The sequence below is a fragment of the Schistocerca cancellata genome, chromosome 1, assembly GCF_023864275.1.
Source record: "Schistocerca cancellata isolate TAMUIC-IGC-003103 chromosome 1, iqSchCanc2.1, whole genome shotgun sequence".
In the NCBI taxonomy this organism is placed as follows: domain Eukaryota; kingdom Metazoa; phylum Arthropoda; class Insecta; order Orthoptera; family Acrididae; genus Schistocerca; species Schistocerca cancellata.
The window spans coordinates 1,149,961,662-1,149,980,261 of record NC_064626.1 but is presented as its reverse complement, the minus strand read 5'-3'; the positions used below and the strand labels follow the sequence as shown (position 1 = coordinate 1,149,980,261).

At 43.7% G+C, this 18,600-nt stretch overlaps 1 protein-coding gene across 2 annotated transcripts in view; it reads left to right on the top strand.

The window, feature by feature from the left end:
* The window catches only part of LOC126093054 (inorganic pyrophosphatase), a 134,960-nt gene extending 117,410 nt beyond the window's left edge, over positions 1-17,550 (top strand). For both annotated transcript variants that reach the window (XM_049908696.1, XM_049908695.1), the window contains one exon: positions 17,299-17,550. In XM_049908696.1, the coding sequence (XP_049764653.1) occupies positions 17,299-17,330 (32 nt within the window). In that variant the 3' untranslated portion in view covers positions 17,331-17,550. The remainder of the gene's footprint in view (positions 1-17,298) is intronic.
* Positions 17,551-18,600: the final 1,050 nt, after the last annotated feature.

Genomic DNA, 18,600 nt, shown 5'->3' with positions numbered 1-18,600 from the left:
AAACCTGCAGCGAAGATAATCAGTCGACGAAGCCTGTGATTGAGACCCTCCTCTTGGCTCCAAACCAAAGGACCCCGATCAACTCTGGGAACAATGATGCTAATTGCAAACTTTGCGTCCACCCCATGCACGAGGCCAGCAGTCACCACCACCTCTACCAGCTGCCTGTAAGAACCGAGGATCACCTCAGACTCCATGTGACAGGTGTCATTGGTGCCGACATGAGCCACAACATGCAGACTGCTAAAATAAAACTTAACTATAAACTAGGTACACCCACCAGTATAGTTAGTGCAAAGGCCACGATGACACTGATACCATGCACCTCACCCATCCAGTGCTAGAATGTCGCATACAACCAGTACAAAGTCTGAAGGTGCACTACATGTAACAAGGTATCATTACTGTTCAGTTGGAGTGCACTTTCTCAGGCACAGCAACTTTCTCTCATTAAATTGCTCATAATTGTATAAATTAGTCGTTCAGGATTCCAATTGTGTGATTTTTATCTTCAAGAGCAATATAATAAAAAGGACCAAGATTCAAGGTTTATTTTCCCTATGTACTTCAGTTCTTTGATAGATCACGAATTTTAGAATAATAATGATGAAGTGTAAAAGGTGTGTGAGAAAAGTAATGAGACTGACAACACTGCAAGCAATCTCTCAATGCTGTGTTTTACTTGTGTGTACCATGTGTTCTGTGTCATCCCTTCCAGATGCTCAGTTTCAGCTCCGTATAGCCATCAGGCGATTTTTGAGAGTGCCATCAGTGAAGTTATGTTTTTGTTGATGTTACAAAAAAGGAATGGTGGAATTTAGAGCAATTTTGTACAATCAGGTTTTGTGTTAAACTTGGGGAATTCACAAGTGCGACTTTTGAAAAGTTGAAACAAGCCTATGAGGAACATTCCTTATCAAGAGCACATGTTTTTGTCTGGCAAAAATCATTTTTTAGAAGGCCGAACACATTGAAGCTGAACCTCCTTCAGGGAAATGTTCAATTTCAAAAAATGTTGAATGTGTGCATGCTCTTGTGAGATCAGACTGACATTTGACAATAAGGCTGATGGGTTACCTACTAAGGTGATGAATCCTGGGTTCTTGAGTACGATCCTGAGACAAAGCAGCAAAGTGAGGAGTTGTGCACAGACATCTCCTCAACCAAAAGAAGCTCAAATGAGCAAGTCAAAGATCGAAACAACACTGACCTGATTTTTTTTGACAGTAGTAGTATCAGGCATAAGGAATTTTTTCTTCCAGGACAAGCTTAAAACCAAGTGTTTCACAGAGATGTCATTGAAAAAGCTCTGGAAACGGGTGAATTGATTGAGATCGGTCATTGCAGACAAGTCGATGCTGCATAATGATACTGTCCCATGTCATACTGCCATTACCGTCATGGAACTTTTGACCTCCAGAGGCAGTCCTGTTGTTCCAAAAACCCCTATTCACCTGATCTGTGTCCTTGTGGTCTTTCTTTTTCTGATGTTGAAAAATGTCTTCAAAGGATGTAATTTGCGGACTCTTGGACATTTAAAAGAATGTGACTGACATGTTACAAGGCCCTACCATTTGCAGATTATCAGCTCTGCTACCAAGACTGGGAAGAAAGACTGCCAGTGTATAGTTGCCTAAGGGAACTACTTTGAAGCTGATAATGTTGTTGTTTGAAAAAATAAGTTTTCCCTGAAAATTCCTCAGTTCTTTTTAAAAGAACAAGATGAAGTTAAAACAAACTATTATTAAAATGATAGTACTAGCTCAGGAAGAAAGTCTAATCAGATCTAGGGCTTTCTCTTATCAAAGTGGGAAATTTTCTTCAATCTTATCTCTTATCCAAAACCCAGCTCATTAAATTGGATCTTGATATTTATCAAAAACTAAAGGAACATTTTCAATTACAGAGTGAGGTGGCATGGTGCTTAGCACACTGGACTTGCATTCGGGAGCATGGCAGTTCAAAACTGCATCTGGCCATCCTGATGTAGGTTTTCCGTGATTTCCCTAAATTGCTTCAGGCAAATGCGAGGATAGTTCCTTTGAAAGGGCATAGCAGATCAACTTCCCCCCCCCCCCCCCCCCCTTCCCTCACTCGATGGGACTGATGATCTTGCTGTTTGGTCCCCTCCCCCAAATCAACTTACATTTGCAGTTAAGGCTTTATTGAAAGATAAGACATGAGTAAACACCATACAGTAAGAGGGACTCGTCCCAAGGAAATGCCTGTGATGTTTGCAACGGGCAGTTCTCACACACCAGTGCTTTGCTAAATTCCTCCAAAACATAATTCACAAATTAATGAATCGGTAAGTTACTTTTCCTTTTGATGCGAGGGCTTCTCCTCATGTGATGAATCAGTTTGGTTACAAACAGTCAAACCGGAGCTATCAAACAAATACTTCACATGTCAGCAAGTGGAGACATCCATCTAATAAATACCACATGCAGGCTACCAAAACAGACAAATTTAACATGGAATCACTGCCATGCTTTCACCACACTTGTATTCTGCAGTCGTAGAGGGGTGATGTAATACTTCCAGGCAGAAGTTGCGCAATAACAGATTCCAACATTTGACTATCACAACATAAGAGTAAATACAGCTGAAGCCACACCTGAATAGAAATAAATGTAACACATGGCCATAACTAAGTGAAGACACTTTATTGTTAGATTCCATGTTTGGCGACAAATCATTGAAACAGTGTTTATAGTAAAACACTCAGTTCTAAACTCAGGTCTAACCATTCAGTGTGACCTGAAGTCGAATAATCATATGTGCCAGCCTGAGATGTTTTTGGAGGGTCTTGGAGAAATGTAAGCCATTCACGAAAGGAGTGGCTTACAAACACTTGAGCAACTGAGTGTTGAGTATTGGCCATCAGTACAGGACCTTTAGATTCAGATTAACAACAGAGATGGAGAACATCTCTCGAAGACCCCCCAGGGGGTCCACAACTCTTTTGTGGATACGTGCGTAGCGAGCACGGGACCCCGAGCTAATGTGGCCTTCCTTCCTTTCCGGGCTGCATACCTTCCCTTTCCGCATCCTTCCCCATCCCGCATCTTCGCCCCTCCTCCCCTCACCTCTGGCTCTTTGCTTCCCTTTCTCCCCATCTGGGAGTATGGTGTGTGCCTATGTCCGGAGACGGACGCTCGAAACTGTTCAAACTTCCTTGCTTTCTACACTTGAAAGTCGTCGTCCTTCCTCTGTCCTTTTCTTTTCCTTTCCTCTTCTCTTTGCCCTTTTCTCCGCTGCGGCGTTTGAGACCCCTCTTCTTTCCTTTCCCTTTTTCTTTTTTCCTCCCTGTGCGTGTCTGAAGGCCGACCCACGCACTTCCATGCGTAGCCAGTGACGGGGTAACGCGTAATTCCCCGCCCCGGGTAGACAGGTAGGACACGTACGTACCACCTGGTAACGGCCAGGCCCAGGGAGGTGTGATTACCCGAGCTGATACCTTCCGAAAGTGCCGATTGGTCCCTCCGTCCGTTTGTCGGGAGGTGTGACCTGAGGTGTGAACAATCACATAAGGCGGGAGTGCCCTCAGTGAGGGCCCCCACAAGGGAGGAGCGCGCCATCGGAGACGCCGGTAATCATGGGGGATTCTTCCGCAATGGTTTCCTCACCTTCCACTATGTCTGCTCACAAACGTAAGTTCACTGAGTCTTGGCCACAGACAGTTCTTCCATCGTTGCCACAGTTCCTTGTTGTTTCTCGGTCTGACGAAGGTCACGACTTCTCCACGGTCAACCCTTTCATTATTCAGAAAGGTGTCGACGCAATTGCAGGTCCTGTAAAGTCTTGTTCCCGATTGCGGAATGGCACCCTGTTGTTAGAAACTAACAGTGCCCTCCAGGCACAAAAATTGCTGCATACTTCCCTGCTCCACACCTTGCCTGTCCGGGTGGAACCGCACCGTACCTTAAATTCCTCGCGTGGAGTCGTTTATACACGATCCCTCGATGGATTATCTGACAAAGAAATTCAGCACTACCTGTCTGACCAGGGCGTAACGGCTGTTCATAGAGTTATGAAAAGGGTTGACACGAACATCATTCCAACCTGCACTGTCTTCTTGACGTTTGACGAAGTTCAACTCCCATCGAAAATCAAAGCGGGCTATGAGATAATTTCCTTTCGCCCTTACGTCCCAAACCCTACGCGTTGCTATCAATGTCAGCGGTTCAATCACACCAGCCAGTCCTGTTCCAATCCGGCCAAATGTGCTACGTGTGGCAAGGATGCCCATGAGGGTGCTTGTCCACCTCCATCCCCTCGCTGCATCAACTGTATGGGTGACCACGCTGCTTCCTCTCGAGATTGCCCCGTTTTTAAGGACGAAAAGCTCATCCAGGAAATCAGAGTGAAGGAAAAGGTGTCGACCTTTGCTGCTCGAAAATTGTTCGCCAGTCGACAGCCCACCGTGCCTCAGACAGGAAAATGCAGCACTGTCCTTGCTTCTCCTCGGCCAACAAAGGAGGTGGCCACGCAGACTTGCGACCTCACCTTTAGTGCCACGGTCGTCAGATCGGCCAGCGCAAAGATCGCCCGTTCAACCTCACCACTTTCACCTGCCCACTCTATGGTTCACCTTTCGTCGGGTTCTGCTAAATCTCGAACCCAATTGTCAGACACCAAGTCTTCGAAAAAAGAGCATACTCGTGAAGAGTTTTTACGTACCGCAACTTCACAACCATCGGTTCCTCCTTCATCTAAACATCGTACTTCCAAGAAGGCTACAAAGAAACCCAGTTCCTCTCCTTCTCCGCCAAGGCGTGTCCCATCTTCAGCACCACCTGGCGGAAATCGCCCTCGGCCATCTTCTGTGTCGCCGAGGCGCACTGCTGGTGGCCGGTCAACTGGCCGATCGCTGGTGGCAGGAGCTGCTCCTGACCAACCTATGGATCAGGATCTTCTGCCTTCGGCTGAATGCCACTCCATGCTGTCGGTCGCAAGCTCTGAGCAGTCGTTGAGTTAACAGCACCCTTGGTCACATTCCTTCATTTTCTGTTCACCCTATGTCCATTATCCACTGGAATATCCACGGCATTCGAGCCAATCGGGATGAATTGTCGATCCTCTTACGATCCTACTCGCCGGTCATCTTCTGTCTTCAGGAAACAAAGCTGCGTCCCCATGACCGCTTTGTTCTCCCTCATTTTCAGTCCATCCGATATGACCTCCCCTCTGTTGACGGCACTCCCGCCCATGGAGGACTCATGATTCTTCCCCATGATACTCTCCATTATCACACAATCCCCTTAAACAGTTCCTTCCAAGCTGTCGCCGTCCGCCTTTCCCTCTCTGGATACACGTTCTCTCTTTGTACTGCATACATTCCATCGTCCACACCAATGGCACGAGCTGATCTCCTTCAACTTCTTGGTCAGCTTCCACCCCCCTATTTGCTGGTTGGGGACTTCAATGCCCACCACCCGCTTTGGGGATCTCCACATCCTTGTCCACGTGGCTCCCTATTGCTAGACGTCTTCCACCAAGCGGATCTAGTTTGCCTCAACACTGGGGTCCCCACATTTTTGTCTGCCTCCACGACAAATTTATCTCATTTGGACCTTGCGGTTGGTACTATTCCGCTAGCTCGGCGCTTCGAATGGGTCGCCCTTGATGATACACACTCGAGTGACCACTTTCCATGTGTCCTTAGACTGCAGCCTCAACTGCCATATATGCGCCCGCAACGCTGGAAGTTTGCCCAAGCCGATTGGACACTTTTTTCGTCTCTAGCGACATTCGATGACCGTCGCTTTCCCAGCGTCGACGATGAGGTCACACATATTACCGACATTATTCTTACAGCTGCGGAACGTTCAATACCACGCACCTCCGAATTGCCCCTGCGCCCCCCAGTTCCTTGGTGGAACGAGGCATGCCGTGACGCAATACGTGAGCGGCGACGTGCTCTTCGCATTTTCCGTCACCATACTACTTTGGCCAACTGTATCCGCTATAAGCAGCTCCGTGCGCGATGCCGTCGCGTCATCCGCGATAGTAAGAAGGCAAGCTGGAAATTCTTTATTAGCTCATTCAACACCTTCACTCCCTCCTCGGAAGTTTGGAGTCGGCTTCGACGGTTCTCAGGCGCGCCTAGTTTCTCCCCGGTCTCTGGGCTCACTGTTGCGCATGATACATTAGTGGACCCCGTCGCAATTTCTAACTCATTGGGTCAGCACATTGCTGAGATTTCGAGCTCTTCCAATTACCCGCCAGCGTTTCTCCCGAAGAAACGTGCAGCGGAAGTGCAACCTCTTGCTTTCTCCTCTCCAAATCGCAAAAGCTACAATACTGTTTTCTCCATGCGGGAACTTCAACATGCACTCTCTTCTTCTCGCTCCTCCGCCCCAGGACCGGATGGTATCCACGTCCAAATGTTGCTGCATTTATCAACCCATAGTCTGTGTTACCTCCTTCGCCTCTGTAATCGAATTTGGACCGATAGTACTTTTCCCCGACGATGGCGGGAAGCTGTCGTCGTTCCTATTCCGAAACATGGAAAGGACAAACATCTCCCCTCTAGCTATCGCCCCATTTCTCTCACGAGTAGTGTCTGTAAGGTTTTGGAGCGTATGGTGAATTACCGTTTAGCTTGGTGGCTGGAATCCTGCAGTCTTTTAACACCTGCCCAATGCGGATTCCGAAAGCATCGTTCTGCGGTTGACCATCTTGTTGCTCTCTCCACTTATATCATGAACAATTTTCTCCGGAAACGCCAAACAGTAGCAATATTTTTTGATCTGGAGAGAGCATACGATACCTGTTGGAGGACAGGCATCCTCCATACACTGTTCTCTTGGGGCTTTCGAGGTCGGCTGCCCCTTTTTCTTCGCGAATTTATGGCAGAGCGCACATTTAGAGTGCGGGTGAACACTACTCTCTCCTGTACTTCCTCCCAAGAAAACGGGGTACCCCAGGGCTCCGTGCTGAGTGTTGTACTGTTTGCCATTGCCATCAATCCAGTTATGGATTGTCTCCTTCCTGATGTCTCGGGCTCCCTCTTTGTGGACGATTTTGCGATCTACTACAGCTCTCAACGGACCAGCCTTCTTGAACGACGTCTTCAAGGATGTCTCGATCGCCTCCACTCTTGGAGCATCGAAACCGGCTTCCGTTTTTCTCCCAGTAAGACCGTTTGTGTTAATTTTTGGCGACGTAAGGCGTTTCTTCCACCCTCCTTACATCTAGGACCTGTCAACCTTCCGTTTTCAGACGTCGCTAAATTCTTGGGTCTTATGTTTGACAGAAAACTATGCTGGTCCTCCTACATTTCGTATCTTTCGGCTCGCTGTCTGCGATCCCTCAACACCCTCCGTGTCCTGAATGGTACCTCCTGGGGAGCGGACCGAGTGGTCCTTCTCCGCCTCTACCGCGCCTTAGTGCGCTCGAAATTGGACTATGGAAGCATAGTCTACTCCTCTGCTCGGCCGTCTATTCTTCGGCGTCTCGACTCTATCCACCACCATGGATTACGTTTAGTGTCTGGAGCTTTTTACACCAGCCCTGTGGAAAGCCTTTATGCTGAGACTGCTGAACCTCCGCTGTCCAATCGGCGAGCAGTCCTTCTGAGTCGTTATGCCAGCCATCTGTCTTCCATGCCTGCTAATCCAGCCCATGACGTATTTTTCGACGCCTCCTTTGATGTAGGATATGCAGGCCACCCCTCCTCCCTACTACCACAGGGAGTCCGTTTCCGTCAACTGCTCCATTCTTTTTCCTTCCGCTTTCCTAAAACCTTCTTGACAACTTGGGGTACAGCACCGCTTTGACTCTGTCCCTGGATCTGCCTGCTCCGTGACCTTTGTCGATTTCCCAAGGATGGTACCCCTTCATTTGTTTATCGTCGGGCATTTGCTGCTCTATGTGCACAAATGGCGGAAGCCACATTTATTTACACCGATGGCTCGAAAACATCGTTAGGTGTAGGGAGTGCCTATGTTGTTGGCGACACCCCAAATCACTTTCGGCTTCCCGACCAGTGTTCGGTCTATACTGCGGAGCTTCACGCTGTTCTCGAGGCTGTCCACTACATCCGCCGCCATCAGCGGATACAGTACGTTATCTGCTCCGATTCTCTCAGCTCTCTCCTCAGTCTCCAAGCTCTTTACCCTGTGCACCCTCTGGTCCACCGGATTCAGGACTGTCTGTGCTTGCTCCACCTGGGGGGCGTCTCGGTGGCGTTCCTCTGGCTCCCGGGACACGTTGGTATCTGCGGAAATGAGGCGGCCGATATTGCAGCCAAGGCTGCAGTCTCTCTTCTTCGGCCAGCAATTCAATCAATTCCCGTCGCCGATCTCCGGAGCGTTTTATGTCGTCGTGTTGTTCATTTATGGCGCGCGCACTGGTAGACACTTCCCCAAAATAAATTGCGGGATGTAAAAACTCTTCCTTGTGCTTGGACCTCTTCCTCCCGAACGCATCGTCGGGAGGAGGTAATTTTAACTAGACTCCGGATAGGGCACTGTCTTTTTAGCCATCGACATCTTTTAAGCGGCGATCCTCCCCCACTCTGTCCCCACTGCTCTCAGTTGTGGACGGTAAGACACCTTTTAATTGAGTGCCCCTATTTTACTCCGTTACGCGCCCGTCTACAGCTGTCGCCTGATATATCGTCAATTTTAGCAGATGACACGCGATCGGCCGATCGCATTCTAGAGTTCATTCGTGCCAGTGAAATGACGTCAGTCATTTGAATATTATTTTTTTTTTTTTTTTTTTTGGGACAACCAACCCCCTTCTGTAGTGAATTTTTAAGCCTTCCTTCTGCTTTTAGTTTCTCCAATTTTATGACTTTTGTTCCCATTGCTGCTGGTTTCCGTTTTCGGTTTTTTACTGCTTCCTAAGTCACAGACCGGGCGCTAATGACCATAGCAGTTTTGTGCCCTAAAACAAAAAAAAGAAAAAAAAAAAACCTCGAAGAGAGCGGCACATTTGAGACCAATCATTTCAGGAAGTATAGGACAACATACTTCTTGTTCCACATACCTCGCAAAACTGCTACGGGAGAGTGTCGGAGATAGTTGGAGCTTGTATGAAGGTTTACCAACAGTCGTGCCATCACACACGCTTCCTGAAAGGAACAGGGAAAGGGTAAAACTTACCTGAATGATCCTCTGCCACATGCTACAAGATGGCTTAAAATATAGATGTAGATTCTGCAAGTCCTCCAAAATAACTATTACAGCATACCATTGGAATGAACACATTTCCTTTTACAAATTATTCTAGATTTTGGAGTAATGGGAGTTGGAAGGTGCCAAAACTGTAAAAGAGTGGGTTCCCCCAAAGACTCAAAAGTTTCCTGTTTTGCCATTTCCAAAAACCATCCTTGTGGACAGGTGGTGATTGTCTGCTTCTCTTCTGCTGCACAATCTGTGTGTGTCTCTTTTTGTCCAGTTGTCGTAGTAGACACATGTAGTTTACAACAGTTGTTGCCCTTTGTAAGAAATTCATAATGAAGTCTGTTTTGCATATCAGAAAATATGGGCAACCTTTTTGGTATAAGAAATTCTCACTTTATTTGGTGCATGATGTCACCTGCTACTTCCTCCTGCTGTTCAATTTTTGGCAGGAGCTGGTGGACCCAAGTCATATTTGCAGAACTGAACTGAAACTATAATATTTTTTTCTTGTTGGAATGCCCATGCTCGTGGAGGGACTGGGTGTTACTATGTGCATTGTTAGTATATACCATTTTATGTACAAAAAATTACCGTTGAAGTTCTTCAGAGTATATTTGAATACCTGAAGATTTCTAAGCTTTCAGAATGAGTACTGATAAGTTCTGGAGGCAACATTCACAAAACTTTAAATTGGGTTTCTTGTACATTTATTTGTAAAGGCCACCTCAAATGGCCTGTCCAGCAGAGTAGTACCCAATTTCAAAATTAAATATCTCGAAAACTAAGATTGATAAATCAGTGGAACAAATGAAATGTTTATTTTGAAAGCTGTAAGAATTTCATACAGAAGTTTTGAAATAGTTCAGAAAGCTAACAGATAATAGCAATGTGTAATGCATTTAAAGTGTGCTGCAGCTCAGAGCAATGAGTTCCACTATGGAAACTTGAAAGAATGTTAGCATAATGGAAGAAGAGATTGAAATTAAGTACTCCATAGAACGTGTCTTTCTTGTAATGGAGTACTGTGGCTAGCACACAGTCCTACATCAGCAAGGTGCAGTTTTCAAACTATGTATAATGTTACAAAAAGACCCAATGTGAAAACCACTCGCAACCTCTTCACCAAATTCCAAGAGACAGGCAGTGTGGCTGATGACCTGGCGGGGAATGTTAGTCCCAGGGAAACTGTAGTCACTCCTGAAAATATTGGTGCAGTGTCCAGAATTATTCAGCAAAATCAAAGGAAATTAGTCTGGAGAATTGCAGCAGACTGATTGGAAGTGTTCCAGCATGAAAAAAAATACCAAGACAGCTTAAACATGTTTCCATTCAAAATCCAAAGCCGCCCGGCTATACCTCCATGAGCTGTGTGATTGAGGACCGACAGTTTGAAACATTCCCACAATTACTGATACGAAGCAGGTGATATTGGCTGCATATGGTTCAGACGATACACACTTCCACATGAATGGTGTCATTACTAAACAAAACTGGTGATTCTCTTATTTGAAGCAGAGGTACAATTGGCGCTCTTTTCATGCAAAAAATGATTACTAGTGAACAACATGTTGTAATTTTGGAACAGTTTGTCTCGACACATGTGGCATTGGAGGACCAACTGGGCACTGAGTTGTGCATGCTAGATGTTGCCAACCACATGGCACAAGTTAGGTGTTTCGCTCTCTTGATGAATACTTCGGGTATAGTCATGGTTGGATTATTGCAAATTTACTGGTGCAGGGTTAGAGTGGCCTCCATATTTGCCCGATCTGACTCATGAGTACTTTTTGTGAGGCACTTCAAAAGGCACTGCCTCAAAACCATGGCCACCCAACTGGACGAGCTCGAATTGACAATTTTTGTGACTTTGAATCCATTTCCATGATACACTAAAAGATGTGATGGCAAATCTTGTTAATTTGTGTCACCTCTGTACTGCAAGTGGTGGACATTTTGATAAGACTGTGATGAGATTGCAGGGACTGCTTGCATAAGATGAGTCAAATTATGCACACCGCTACTGTAAGAGCTTCACAGTGTACAGCACCATTTGTTAGCAACGAAACTTCCATATAAAATTCATACAGCTTTCACAATAAATGTACCATTTGTTCCACTCAATCTTTCGACCTTGGTTTTTTTGAGATTAATTTCGAAGAAAGTTGGTTGCTGGACATCCCATATAAACAGTGCAGTGTGTGTGTGTGTGTGTGTGTGTGTGTGTGTGTGTGTTGCTACAAAGGCTGTAATTTCATTTTTGGTGTCTGTTACTTGTGTGAAATACAGTCAATTGTAAATCAATGGAAAATGAACGATGGAATAGCAATAACATTATGGAAAAGACTGGCCCATCACCCTCTCTCTCTCTCTCTCTCTCTCTCTCTCTCTCTCTCTCTCTCTCTCTCTCTCTCCCTCTCTCTCTCCCTCCCCCCCCCCCTCCCCCCCCCCCCTCTCTCTCTCTCTCTCTCTCTCTCTCTCTCTCTCTCTCTCTCTCTCTCTCTCTCTCTCTCTCCCTCCCCTCTCTCTCTCTCTCTTAGTGTCTCTGGCCTCAGTGGCCCGTATTTCTGACTTCAGAAGAAGGTGTTTTGTCTGATTAAAGCTCAAATATGTAGCAGTCTTTTTGTTGTGCCTGTCAGTGACTCGGATTCCTATGAGATGAGTAGCAATCTATCCTCATAATATTGTCATTAGTCAATTGTGACTTGTAGATACATATATGGCTATCCATTTAATTAATTTTATCTTGGCTATTTTTGTGCATTGGGTATGTTCACTGCTATATTAATTTTGCTTCTTCTATACCTAAACACCTTAAAAATGTTATTAATGTGTTGTGGGACTGAATAAGCATTTGCGGAACAAACTGAATCATTTGTACAGAATGTCGTGATTGGAAGAGCTTCCTTCTTCAAAATATGTGGCATACTACCATGAACACTTAGTACCGGGTGGTTATAACTAAAATGCAGCTACTCGCAGAGGTCCAGTGTAGGCTGTAACTATCATATTGCAGTGAAACTTGGTAGATATGTTAATAAGTTAATGTGGAAATGATTTACACTGGAAAAAAATTAGTTTTGACCATCAGGTGTAAATCTGGTTCTGTACACTATTTGTATTGCAGTATGGCATCCACACTGTCATTTGACAAGCTATGACATGAGTGTATGGTATGGCTATCGAGAAGACCGTTTCACTGCTAGTGAAACTGTTCGATGTAAACAGTACCAATTTCTGTGCTGCATTGAGATAGCATTGCAGACTGCAAGGTCTGAGGAGTGGTCCGATGTACCGCTCGTGTGGTATTGCAAGAATTATCCATCCCATGGTCAGCAGTATGGAACTTTTTGTATTCTGTTTTACACTGGTACCCATAAAAGATCCAGGTGGTGCAGCAACTGAAACCTCACGATCCTCAGCAATGTTCTGAACTTGCTCTCCAGTTTCTGGTGTGGATTGAAGTTATGACTTATGGACAGGCAGTATTCTTTTGAGTGACCAGGCACATTTATCACTACAGGGTGCAGTGAATACACAGAACTGCCAAATATGGGGTACTGTTAAATCGCGTGTTGTGTACGAAGAGCCATACACCCACCATATGTGACAATGTGGTGTGGATTCATAAGCACATTTTGTCTCAATCCAACAATGTTAAGCAAAGAATAGGTTGCTACACGCTGTAAAGATTGCCCGTTGAGCTGCAGACAGGCACAACGAAAAGACTGTTACTCATTGTAGACATAGTAGCTTTCAGCTAAAGCTGCAGCAATCTATCCTTTTCATTACATCTTTGATATTCCAACCTGGAGTTTCCATTGTCCTGTTTTCAGTCTGTTGTTCTATGAAAGGAATACACCCAGGGAATCTTTATCAGGTGTGCCATGTTATCTGCACTGTATCAATATCTCTTTGTGCAGCATGTGATTCCTACTTTGAAAGAGTGCAGCTGTGTGAAAAGTACTGTTCGTTTTCATGCAAGATATGGTAACACCTCATGTCGCTCACCCAGTGAAAGGTATGTGTAATGCAACCTGCCACACATGTGTTGTCTCCAGAAGTTTCCCAGATGCATGGCCTGCAACGTAAACTGCTCTGAATCCATGTCACATTTGGTTCTGGAGACATGTAAAAGTTTTTACCAGGAAGTCACTTGGTCTCCAACTGACCTGAACATGGTGCCCAGTTTCTACCGGAACTGTTGTGAAAAACTGTTGATCACATTGTTTTAGGGATGCAGCATCACTTTGAGGTCTCTGGTGGCAGTTAATAATAAAATCAACAGTATGCCTTTCTCATGTTGGACGTTCCTTGCCCTTTCTTGCATTCAATGCCAGATTTGCACCTAGTGGCCAAAATTTGATGTAATTTTTGTTTCCATGCATATGGTTCTGCATTAACAGATTAGAATATCTAAAATGTTTCTCTGCTATACAATAATTACAGGCCACACTGGACCTCTGTGAGTAGCGGCAAACCACTGAGTAGTTCTAAGATTAAGTCTACTGCAACACTTGTAGCATTTTATTCCTGTACTGAGTCTTGTCTGTTTTGAATGATCATTTTTGTTTACTTGTCAGTGCTAAAACTGTGTATGTTGAGAGACCTGTATGCTGTACAATTTGGCATCTGAATAGTAAAGTTAGTTATGAGGCTACCCTTTTTGCAGAAAAAATTTGAAGTATAGAGACAAGTGATAATTATATAGTTCATTAATGACAGATGCAGAATTCATAGTGAAAATAATTTTCATAGTCTGTGTGGCAAATTCTTTACACTCATGAGAACTGAAAGAATAGGAAAAGCATCATCCAAATGCCTTTTGCTTTATCCTTTGTATGTGGTTTTCTTGTTGAGTGCCAAATAACAATGAAAGTAATTTTTCTCAATACAATTGACTTCCACTGTGAAACTATTTTCATTAAAAACATTTATCTGTTTACCTGAGGTGACAAGTCATGTGATATCTCCTAATACTGTGTCAGGTCTCCTTTTTCCCGGCCTAGTGCAGCAACCCAACATGGTATAGGTACAAGTCATTTGAAGTTCCCTGCTGAAATACTGAACCATGCTGCCTTTGTAGCCATCCATAATTGTAAAAATATTGTCATTGCAGTATTTTGTGCATGAAATTCCCTCTCATTTATGTCCCATAAATGTTTGATGGTATTCTTGTCTGGCAATGTGTGGGGCCAAATCAGTCGCAAACAGTTTTGGCTCGGTGCCATGGCACAGTTGTTAGGGAATATGAAGTCCATGACTGGCTGCAGATGGTCTTCATGTAATCAAACAACAATTTTCAGTCAATGATCAGTTGAATTGGACCCATACCATTATGGATCCAACCTCAGCTTGCACAGTGTGTTGTTGAAAACTTTGGTCCATTGGCTTGTGGGGTCTACACCACTCAAACCTTATCAGTTCTTGACAACTGAAATCAGGACTCACTTGACCAGGCCACAGTTTTCCAGACACCTTGGGCCAACTGATACAGTAATGAGTACAGGAGAGTCACTGCAGGTGATGTTGTACTGTTAGCGAAGGCACTAGAGTTGGTCGTCTGCTGCCGTAGCCCCTTAACGCCAAATGTTGCCACATTGTCCTAATGGATACGTACATTGTATGTCACGCATTGATTTCTGTGATTATTTCATGCAGTGTTGCTTGTCTGTTGGCACTGACAACTCCTCCCAAGTGTCACTGCTCTAGGTCATCAAGGGAAGGCCGTCGGCCACTGCATTGTCCTTGGTTAGAGATAATGCCTGTAATTTCAGACAGTGAAAACTCCAGGTAGGAATATCAACAATGTAGGGAAAGATAAATGGCTTCTTCCTGTAAAGAAGACACATCAGGTTGCAGACAGGCTTGATTAAGACACACTCATAAAGCTTTTGGCCACGCACACACAAGAAAGCAGGCACACGTTATGTGCACACAACTGCCAACTCCATTTTGGACCGGAATGCATGGCTATTCCACCAATTCGAAAACAAAAGCTTTTCCCCTTACCTGATGCTCCACCATCCCACTGTCAGTTGCCCTCTACCTGAGTCATCTTTTCTGGCACTAACATTTAGGTTCTCTTTTATCTGCATAACTACAAATGGAACAATTACCTAATATAACAACCTCTTCATGATTGGCCGTGCTATTTCATCAAAGAGTCTTCACACTACATTTTCAGGCTACTGTGAAAAGGCAGTGTGGCTCATTCATCCTTCAATCGTACAAGCATCTTGGGAAGCACTATTTCTTGAATTACTACCACTGTGTGTCCTACGAATGAGAATAAGGCATGGTTCTCACCAAGGCAATACAATATGAAATTTAACTCATTGCTGTGAAGGTCACATGATGCAATGGGACAGTTATCCATGTGACACTTGGGTCCCCACAGGATAACCAGCAAGACAAAGCAGGTGACAATATTGTCGCTTGTCACTGCCAGCCTTGCGGCAGAAAACTTCGGTATATTTTGCACATTTACTGGAGAGTGGAAAGTGGTATGGCCTTCCAGTGTTGAAAACAATTTTGTTATGTTAGCTGCATTTGGTATTCACCATTTATCGTAAAATGGGCCAAACATGAACTGGACAGTGACCGCATTTTTTTACTGCAGATTTCTCAAAAATAAGTCCTGTTCTATTTAATTTGGAGTATCACAATAACTGTGGGCAATGGTGAGAAGAAAACCAGTTCCTTATCAAACTTCCTGGAAGATTAAAACTGTGTGCCGGACCGAGACTCGGACTCAGGACCTTTTTTTGCGGGCAAATGCTCTGCCAGATGGTCCGGCACACAGTTTTAATCTGCCAGTAAGTTTCATATCAGTGCACACTCCGTTTCAGAGTGAAAATCTCGTTATAGTTCCTTATCAAGCTATCAGACTGTAAAATGCAAAAATTCACCTTTTTTATCAAGTACAGTCATGAAATTGTAAGAGAGAGACTGCACAGCAGACAACATGCACAAATCCCAGAAGAGTAGTTTTTGATGTTGTACATGAAAGGTAAAGTTTACTTCAAAGCTGACTACAGAGATGGATGTAGCATTGCATCATGTCCATACAACAGATTTTTTATGGACATCAGATGACTTGAAATCTACCTAGCCAAGTATTATATGATAGTTGTGTGGAGCAAAGAGCACTCCATTTTGTGCCAGAGGATTGTATTGGATTGTGTTGCTATTGTCCCAGTGTGAATTGTAACATACGTGGTTAGTGTGCACTCCACCAGTGTGGGTTGCTTCTATGTTGGATCAAGTTTTTTATTGGGGGGGGGGGGGGGGGACTTAAATTTCCCATTTTGTACAAGTTTTTGGTATCACTGATTTTGAAAGTGTCGTAAATTCACTTGGCCAAGAGCTTACATGTGATTACTACAGAGAGACTTGTGGCTACGGATTCTCTCTCTCTCTCTCTCTCTCTCTCTCTCTCTCTCTCTCTCTCTGTCTCTCTGTCTCTGTCTCATCAACTGGGAACTTCTATGCTAAAGAATTTACACATTACATATTGCACTTTTGGCCAAAGCCTTCTTCAGAAAGGGAAACACCCACGCATTCCCACAAGCAAGTACACCTCACACTCATGACCACTATCTCCAGCCTGTTGTTTCTGTTTCTGAAGATGATTTCGGTTGAAAGCTCAGTGTGTATCTCTCTCTTCATTTTACTGGTATGCAAACTCAGTGTGTCTACATTACAGTGAGTAGTAATCTATCTGTATGAGATCTGTGAAATGCTTGTGCCCAAACGAAGCACAGTTTGAGAATATGCAGTAGTTTTGAGTTGCTTATCAGTTCATAATAATTCATAGCGATAAAATGTAACAGAGAAGCAAATACTCAGAATTGTAAATCAGCGACAAGTGAATCAATAGGAAAAAATAGCGTAACATTCTGAAGTGTGTTACATGTCTCACTGTTTACTAATGCTACTCTTTCTTTTGCAGTTAATAAATGGCATTTTATACGCTTGCAAAGATTAAAATCCAAACTTTGAAGAAGCAAGAATTAATATAATCTATATCCATTTAATGAAAGAAGTTTTTATTAACTGTATCAAAGTTCCTGTATCATTCTTTCATAAGGAAAGTTGTAAAAATTGTCAACAAAAATTAAAATATTAATGAATTTTCTAATTCAACTTTTTTCTATTCCAGTTGATAAGTGGCACTTCATTCATCTAAAATGATTGCTTTGTGGTGTGTATATCGGATCCAGAGGGAGTGGTGGTGTAAGGTCGCCTGTGTAGCAACTTCTTGAAGGAACTCCGAAGATTTAATTTCAATCTGCCTGTGATTTTTAAAACTTGCATAGTTTTGCTGCCTGTGAAAAGAAGCAGTTTTGTATTATATACAATTTCTGTGTTTTTAAGAAAATTGTTTATCTAATACAATTTCATATGGACACCATTTTTTGCTTTTTTCATCTGTTCACCCCACCCCATTCCGTCTCGTAGTCCCTTCTTAACCTCAATATGTTAGTCACAAACCTCTTACAAGTTCCCAAAGTGTGATTCTTCTTCTTTCCCTTCCTCCTATGTCAGTCCTACTCTGCTCCGTCTCCAGCTGTTGGATTTGTTTTGTTACCTAGAATCTTCTTACATACTGTATTGCCATTGCATTATGGGTTGTTTCTGCAAAATACGATGTACTATTACCTTAATGTGGCTGGTGCAGTCAGCTATCACAAGTTTTTAGTAGCTGCTAAGAGTTTGTGTTGGAAGTGAGACTGATTGTGTGATCATTTCGACAATGGATATGCTTTATGAGAGTTGAACTGCCCTCTCCTGGTAATGGGGATCCCTTGTTTCCTGTATCAGTTCAGAGAACTCCGGGATAGCTAATTTTCAAAAAAGTTGTAGCCAGTAGCTTGCTATATCCTATTCCAGTTACATTGCTGTATGTCAAATGATCTCAGTGTGAATGAAGTGTTGATTGCAATCTACCTTTCTCAGTGTGTTGTATTCGGATAGCAGTTTTAACACTGTTTTGAAGTTTGCACTTGGTAGGAAATAGCAATTACTGTAGTACTTGTATAGCTACTGCCAAAATTTAGTTCATAAATGGTGGACAGTGTTCCATAAATTATTAATATGACATAATAGAGCTGGAAAGAATGACTGTGTTGTAAGAGGAACAGGATTTTTGTAAAAGTCATAACCTGTTGTAAATATACCTTGGAGAAGGAGCATGCAGTGACAGCTTATGCCTGTTAATGTATAATTATTCTTTCCATATCCATGACGGCTCTTCTTCGTGAAGATGCATACATCCCACTATGTGTGAATGAATGAGTATCTTGAGCCAGTATCTGAACGTACAATAGTAGTTCTATGAATTATAATGAAATTCACTAAATGTTTCTCAGGATATGTTACTAACAGCAAGGCTGAAATAGTTGTTCTGTCATTAGTGCTAGTGTTCTGTGTTTGCCTTAGATATATCCAAATAATTGGATTG